Genomic DNA, 7,611 nt, shown 5'->3' with positions numbered 1-7,611 from the left:
TATAATAAAAGTATTTTATTTCACGTCACATCCTATTAAAATTACATTTAAATTGTTCGCTAATTTAGTAGTTAATAGTATGAAAAAAATTAAAATTTTCATCCAACACAATCTACCTCTTTTGACCACGTCCAAAGTGGTACAGGTGTCCGTACAAAGTCACCCCGATTTCGTTGGAACTCACCTCAAAATAAAAACGGTAATAAATTCTAAACAAATTATATTACATCTCTGAAAAAAATTAAGGGGGTAGCGGATACGTTGTAGATTCAGTTTTAACAAATTTTATTTATTTCGCGTAAGTAGGGTGGTACATAATGGGGTAAAACCAAACCTGTCCAACATGGGTCCGGTCTCCCCTACTGGTTTGACAAAGTTGAACGCCGTTGTTTGATTTAGCGGAAGTTGTCAAATGCCAACCTCTCCACGTTTCAGTGAGGCACCTATTAGCAAATAACCAGAGGTAGCTATAAATAAAATGTCACTTGTTGAGTGCTTGACACCTGTGAATATGGTATTTCTTTTAGTTGATCAACAGTCCGTCCTCGCGTAGCTCTTCACTTCGAAAATTGCAAATGGAGTGTGCCTGTGAAAATTGCAGTATGCAACTCAACGAATTCTTCATCTGTAAACATGAGAACATGTGTGATCTTCAAATTAAAAAAACGATTTTTTGAAAACGTAAACAACAGCCAAACGGTAAACCAAAACCACAAAGTATGTTGAGAAAGAACTGAAGCGGAAGTGTATATCCTTTACCTGGATGGGTTGGCAAAGTTAAACTCTGTTGATTGAGGATGGTGGAACTCACTGCATGCCAACATCTGCACGTTTCAATGAGGCACCTGTTAATAAGTAACTACTGAAAGCTTGAAATGAAACGTGACTTGTTGAATTCTTGACACCTGTGAGTTTGTTGTTTCTTGTAGTCGATCAGCAGTCCATTCTGGCGTAGATCTTCACTTTCAATGTTGCAAATGAACTTGGCCAGTGAAATTTGCAGAATGCAAATCAACGAATGCCTCATCTGTAAACGTGAGAAAATTTGTGATCTTCAAAGAAGTCACTATGTCTTTGTGTAAACGCATACAACAGCCAATTGGTAAACAGAAGCACCACAACACTTTAAAATGGAACTGATGTGGAAATGCACAGCCCTTTACCTGAAATGTGTCGAAAAAGTTGCACACCATAGGTTGAGAATAGTAGTACTTGTTGAACCTCAATATCTGCCCGTATCAATGAGGTTTCTAATTACAAATGAACATTGAAAGGCTTACGTCAAACGTGACTAATTGATGCTGCTATCTACCTATGCCGATGACATTTCTTTTAGTGGACCAGCAATCCATCCTAATATTGTTTTTCCCTCTCGGAGTTGCAAATGAAGCGTGTCTCCTAAATTTTCAGATTGTAATTCAAGGGAATGCTTCACCTATAAACGGGAAAATTTGAGGATTTTAGATGAAGCCACTGTCTGTTGGTAAATTAAAACAGCAAAGCAGTGGAAGAAAACATAAACGCACGTTAAAATAGAACTGAAGGTAAAAATGCTCAGCCCTTTCATCTGGAAGGTGTTGGAAAAGACTGAATTCTGTTGGTTTATTAGGGTATTACTTGTTGATTGCTGAAACGTGCATGTTTGAATCAGCTACCTGTTGACGAATAAACCCTGAGAGCTTCAAGTCATACGTGACTGGTTTAGTGCTTTGCACCTGTGAGTCTCACGGGTTTGTTGTAGTTTAGTAGGAGTTTAGTTTAGTTTTGTCACCCTTTTCGCAAGCCCAGACGTCAAGGAAAACCCATAACTGTTATCACCTGGTTAAAAACTGTTATTACCTGGTTGTAAACGCGTTCTAAAAAATTTTCTTAAAGAAATCGGTTACCTCTGGTCAGTTAACAGCTGAGAATACCGAGCTCTTTCGCCTGGAAGATATTGAAAAAGTCGAGCGCAGTTGGTTTAGTGTGGCGGAATTTGTTGAATGCCCGCTTCAATGAGGCACCTGTTGACAAAAAACCACTGAAAGCTTTCAATAAAACTTGACTTGTTTGAATGTTTAATACCTGTGTATCTTAATACCTGGCATATCTTTTGATCGGACAACAATCCATCCTTGCGTATTACTTCACTTTCAAAGTTGCAAATGAAGTGGGCCTGAGAAATGTGCAAAATGCAACTCAAGTAATACTTCACCTGTAATTAGAAAATTTGTGTGATTCAGATGAAGCCACACTATCTTTTTGTGAACGTAAACAGTAGTCTATTGCTTACCATACCATACCAACACCTGTTGAAGGAGAACTGAAGTGGAAGTGCAGAGCTCGTTCACCTGAAATGGGTTGACAAAGTTCAACACTGTTTGTTGAGGACGGTGGTTCCTTTTGAATGCTAATATGTGCAGGTTTGAGGTACCTGTTGAAAAATAAATGTTGAATACCTTAAGCCAAACATGTCTTGTTAAACTTTATGTAAAAGATTACTATCGTGCACCAGTAGTGCTGAGCACCTATAAGGTGACATTGCCTTTTGTTGATCAAATGTGAGTGAAAGAAATTTGTAATCTTCCACTGCCGTTCTGGAATGTACGCAACAGTCAATTAGTCAACACAAATATTAACACATCTAAAAATTAAACTGAATTAGAAATGCCAAGCCTGTTCAACTGAACAATGTTGAAAAAGTTGAACAACGTTAACTTGAGGGTAATGGAACTTGTTGCAAGCTAATATCTGCAAATGAGTTATATAAATTTGAATGTAGGATGTTACCTGTTTAAATGAGCAGGAAAAAAAACATTTTCTACTACAATACATCCAATGGTTGACTTTTGGGAGAGCTAAGAGACATCAAAAGAAACCACTGGCAACTGAATTATCCCATGTTTAAATGAAAATTATATTGAAACCAACAGAAATGTTGAATTTTGGAAAAAAATTGTGGTATAAGAAATCGCTTACCTTAGTTAAAATATGCAGCAGGACGTTTTTGTCTACGTCGTTTGGTAGCTGAATTTCGTCTGACGTCAATGTGTCAATGATGGTGGAAATGGATTGCTAAAATGCGGAATGGAAATGACTAATAAAAGGAAAAACATAAAATGGGAAAACGTTAAGCTGAGCCGTAGGCAGGTCGAACCTTTTTTCAGGTAGTCGAACCTTTTTCAGGTAGTCGAACCTTTTTTCAGGTAGTCGAACCTTTTTCCAGGTAGAAAAAAAACACGTGATGTCAATACGACCAATGATAAAACGGATGGCAAAAGGGAAGGAAAAGGTTAAGCTTTGCCAAAGGCAGTTTGAACCTTTTTCAGGTAGTCGAACCTTTTTTCAGGTAGTTGAACCTTTTCCAGGTATAAAAAATTACGTGACTGAACACGAACCAATCACTGCGTGCGCACGCCGTTAGGTTTTCGGACAAACACACAGACAGATACACAAACAAACTCCTCCCACAAATAGACCTTTGGCTTTTATAAAGAGAGTAGACTAGTATATGGCGGCCCGTCCCAGGACGGTAATATGTAAGGTCTAGTTTAAGTGTCTACTGTATTATACTCTATATTTCAGCGATATATGTTTGCCCTATATTATTTTCTCGACCAATTTTTCTCGTGCAACTACGACGGTGGTCGAACCATTTTTTTCTAAAGCAGTAGAATGTCAGACAGATTTCCATTCGCACTAATGGTGGAAGAAGGGGGAAACTGGAACAAAGGTCAAACCGTTTAGCAGGTGGTCGAACATTTTTGGAGCTGAAAAGAACGAAATTACTTATTCACGTATTTATTCAGATGCCGTGTGCGTCTACCGCTTGTTTCCTCAAACAAAATAAAAAGACTATTCACGGTTGAGCGCCTTTGGGAACTGCCCCCAAGGCCCTGCCCGTGCTCCTTATTTGGTCCGTAGACCCAGGCGGAAGTTATTTCCTGTTTGTGATGGTTGTCTATATCAATGGGTCGTCGATTTTTCGTTTTTTTGTTGCTTTACTACCGAAGGAGAACTTCCTTGTAAACAACGTTTTTCGTGAATATCTTGTGTTTCTCTTGTGTCGTAGAATGCGGAAGATTTCAAAGCAGCTTGCCTTGTTTCTCAGTTTCTTCGCATTGAACCTTGACACCTTCTCTTGACGTCGCTCGGGAGAAGGCAACGTATAGCTGCTCGTGGGTGAAAACGGCTTTCGGAAGGTAAATGCCAACTCGCTCGAAGGTCTGTCCCTGCGACTTGTTGATGGTCATGGCAAAAGCCACAAGCACAGGGAACTGTAACCTCTTGAGTTTGAATGGCAAGTCAGAGTCAGTGGGAGACATAGTCATCCGTGGCAGAAAAACGTTGTGTCCTTTGTGTTTGTCCGGCCGCAATTTCTGCTACAATCAAGTTATCGCAGAGATCCTTGATGATGAGCCTCCTGTCGTTGCAAAGTCCCTGTCGCGAGTCAATGTTCTTTAGAAGAAGGGCGATAGCTCCTATTTTCAGTTTGAGTTGGTGCGGAGGTAACCCAGACACGTTGAAGGTGTTCAAAATTTCCGGAGGGTAGTTGGAAATTTCTTCTGGGTCCTCTGAATCGATGGTGTCAATACTCTTGCAGACTTTCAGCGTACCAGGCATCTCTCCTATAATGTTGTCGTTGATTCTGAGACAATCTTCGTTCTTGGGGCATAAGATAGCTCTGTTACAAATTTGTTCTGTCACGCCTTCGTTTAAGAGATCTGATGGGTTACCGAATACGTGTTCTATTAAATTCGTTTGAATATTGAGAAAATCTTTCGGGATTTCGATGAGTTCTGGGTCGTTCAGTCACGGTGTTTGTGCCAAAGTTCCGTTTCCGAGTTTAATGAGCCAATCGGCAAAATCTTGGCTACCGGCTTCAGTGCGCATGTTCTGCACTAACCGAAGCTGTCGGAAAAGATTCCATGTCGTGTTGTTGATGATGGCTGCTTCCGTGACTTTGACTCTGTTTCCGTGTCTGACAACGGGCAAGCACTGTCTAAAATCCCCGCCGAGTAAAAGAACTTTACCACCGTAGGGATCTACCCTATTCTTCGTTACAGTTTGGAATAGATGATTGATCGCGTCGAGAGCGTGGCTGGTTTTCATTGTAGCTTCGTCAGAAATTATGAGACTGGCGTTCCTAATCATTTGCGCACTGTAGCTTCCTTCTTCGATTTTCAATCTTGTCGTCTCTGTTATTGGAGGGTAAATCTTGAACTGAGAATGGTAAGTTGACCCGTCTAGCACCAAAGTCGACGCGATCCCTGTGGAAGCCACTGCGATGACATGTTTTCCTTCGCCTTGTTGAACGGTTATGAGGGTGTTGTAGAGAAAAGTCTTTACCGTTCCTCCAGGACCATCCAGGAAATACTGTCTCGGATGTAAGTTGTTGACATCGTTAACGGCAGTCATGATTTGATCAAAGGCCGCGCGTTGACCGTCGTTGAGTTGGGCCAGCATACGTTCGCCAATCAATCTCTTTTCTCTTTGAGTATTTGCGTTGTTATCTCCTATCTGATCATCGGCTAGTTGGCTTCGCAGATGGAAATCAGGGATAGGCAAGGAAAAATCTTCCATCGTCTGATTGTGGAGACGTAGCTTGTCCTGAATCCATTTAAACGTCAAGTGCTTGGCCACGTTGATTTCGAATCCACTTCGTATGAAGTCTTCCATCAGATGGTTCAGGTTGGTTTCAAAGAGATGCAGAGCGTCAGAGGGATTGCAGAAGATGCAAATGTCGACAAAGAGTTGTCTAAGCTGAAGAGGCATTTGAAATGTAGCCGCTTCTTCCATGGCTCTAACCCAAGCGAGGTCGTCTTCCAACAAATTCAGTGCTATTGCTGCAGCTTTGAATGTAGGATGGAGAACTTGGTCGATGGTTCGCAGATCTCCGAAGCTCGTTGCGCCCTTGACGTTGATGAGAAGCAGCCGAAGGCAATACCTTTCCACTTGCCGGACGCCAACCGTGTATAGGCGGCCGATTATCTTCGCCCTTTTCGCCCGAGCTTTCCACGAACTGGTTTTCTTAACGAAAACGTAGTGGTGAGGTATTTCTCTGTAGAAATATTGACGTGCGTCTTCGTCGATGTGATTCAATTTGAAGTAAGCAGTCAGATTGGTATCTCTCGAGGCGGCATTGATCGCGGCTTGCATTTCGTTTCCCAGTTGGAAAAAGACGCGCTGTTCTCGCGGCAAATAGACGGCCAGGCGATAGATGGCGTGCGAACGATCGGAAATGGGAAACTTAAATATTCGCCAACAGGCTTCTGGGGCGCTGACGTACCGCGCATCAAGATGTGATGTTATTTCGTCCCACTCCACCCTCGGTTCGTCGCCGTCTATGAGCTGATATGTTCCAACTTTTTGATCCATTTTCAGGCAGTCATACCCTTTGTAGACGTACTTAAAGATGAACTTGACACTGACAATGGAAGCGCAATATTCGAGATTGATGTGGGAATCAAACTTGAGCAACAACCAAGGATTATAGGAAACTACCCATCTATTGTCCACTTTGAAACCTGTCTGTCCTCGCTTCAAGTAATGTACAACTCCCGTATCTCTTCGTCTATAAGTGGGATAACCGTTGTCGTTGACGATGGTCTCTTGGCTGTGTGGCTTTGGGAAAGATTTTGAGCATTGGCCGCTGTCCATGCAAGGAGACGCTTTGTTGCTTAACCCACATGGACCGTGAATCATGTGAGCCATGACGATTTTGTACAGTTTCGGATGCGTTGTTCTGTCCGGAATTTCTGCGTATATGGTTGCATCCACATCTTCCGCTGTAGCGGGTGCGTCACGCTCATCGATCCAAATCAGCATGTGGCAGTGGGGCAATCCGCGCTTTTGAATTCAACAACGTGTATCCTTGCAGTCGCAAATCCCAGCACCTGGCGCTTTTCAATATCGTTGACCAACTCAATCATCTTTTGTCGAAATACTCTTGCGACTATATCGGGCCGATCAGACGACGTCAGATGACCGGGAATGTTGGTCGTGATCTCCCTCCACTTGGGGTTTCAGGTGAACGTCAAGAAAAATACAGGTTTGCCAAATTTCCCGCATATAGCCATTGCATCTTGGTATGCTTACTTCATAGCTCTTGGACTTCCGATGAAACTCGATGGAAGAACGTGAAAAGACCCGACCGTAAAGTTTTCTTTTTCTGCCCGATTGTTTATGTAGGCCAAGAGGCCGTCGTATTGAGCCACGTGAAGTTCTGCTTGATGTTCGCGGGTGTACTTAACACGGTTGGCTTCAATTTTCACGTAAGAATCTACCATCCATTGCTGAGTGAGTGGTCCACCGTCCAAGACGTTATTGAAATAATCCCTAATCAAAATCAGAAAACTGTAAAATTCGCACTGCGTCACCCTCTTTCGCCTTCCTCCACCACGATTCAATCGCTGTGGGTCATTTTCGTCGTCATCAATTTGCTCCTCTGGTTCTGGATCTGGTTCCTCCACTGAACGGTAGTTACCAGCAAAGGTTTCTACGGGTAAATTTTCCAGCTGCAGTATTTCGTTGAGCCTTTGGAAATTGAATTCTTCTTCTTCATTCTGATCCAAGGCTCTCGCAGCTGTTTCTTCTCTTTCACGACGTGTAGTGCTGCTATAGGGCATGTTA

At 42.3% G+C, this 7,611-nt stretch overlaps 1 protein-coding gene across 1 annotated transcript; it reads right to left on the bottom strand.

The window, feature by feature from the left end:
• Positions 1 to 859: 859 nt before the first annotated feature.
• LOC130697274 (uncharacterized) lies at positions 860 to 6,807 on the bottom strand. The gene is made up of 9 exons (XM_057520205.1): positions 4,886 to 6,807; positions 4,366 to 4,663; positions 4,079 to 4,265; positions 2,283 to 2,413; positions 2,065 to 2,194; positions 1,914 to 2,003; positions 1,840 to 1,856; positions 1,164 to 1,229; positions 860 to 1,027 (listed from the first exon to the last, which is right to left on the bottom strand). Exons 1-9 carry the CDS (start codon positions 6,805 to 6,807, stop codon positions 860 to 862), a joined length of 3,009 nt encoding a protein of 1,002 aa, XP_057376188.1.
• Positions 6,808 to 7,611: the final 804 nt, after the last annotated feature.

The sequence above is a fragment of the Daphnia carinata genome, chromosome 9 (assembly GCF_022539665.2).
Source record: "Daphnia carinata strain CSIRO-1 chromosome 9, CSIRO_AGI_Dcar_HiC_V3, whole genome shotgun sequence".
NCBI lineage: Eukaryota > Metazoa > Arthropoda > Branchiopoda > Diplostraca > Daphniidae > Daphnia > Daphnia carinata.
This window is presented reverse-complemented; position numbering and strand designations above follow the sequence as displayed.

Bases quoted from the DNA above. Each gene is read 5' to 3' on its own strand.
- LOC130697274 (XM_057520205.1), bottom strand. From the start codon at position 6,807: ATGCTGATTTGGATCGATGAGCGTGACGCACCCGCTACAGCGGAAGAT. The intron at 2,004-2,064 runs GTATTAAACATT...TTTTGTCAACAG, and splicing joins CCAGGTATTAAGATACACAG to GTGCCTCATTGAAGCGGGCA. The intron at 1,028-1,163 runs GTAAAGGGCTGT...TCACGTTTACAG, and splicing joins ACTTTTTCGACACATTTCAG to ATGAGGCATTCGTTGATTTG.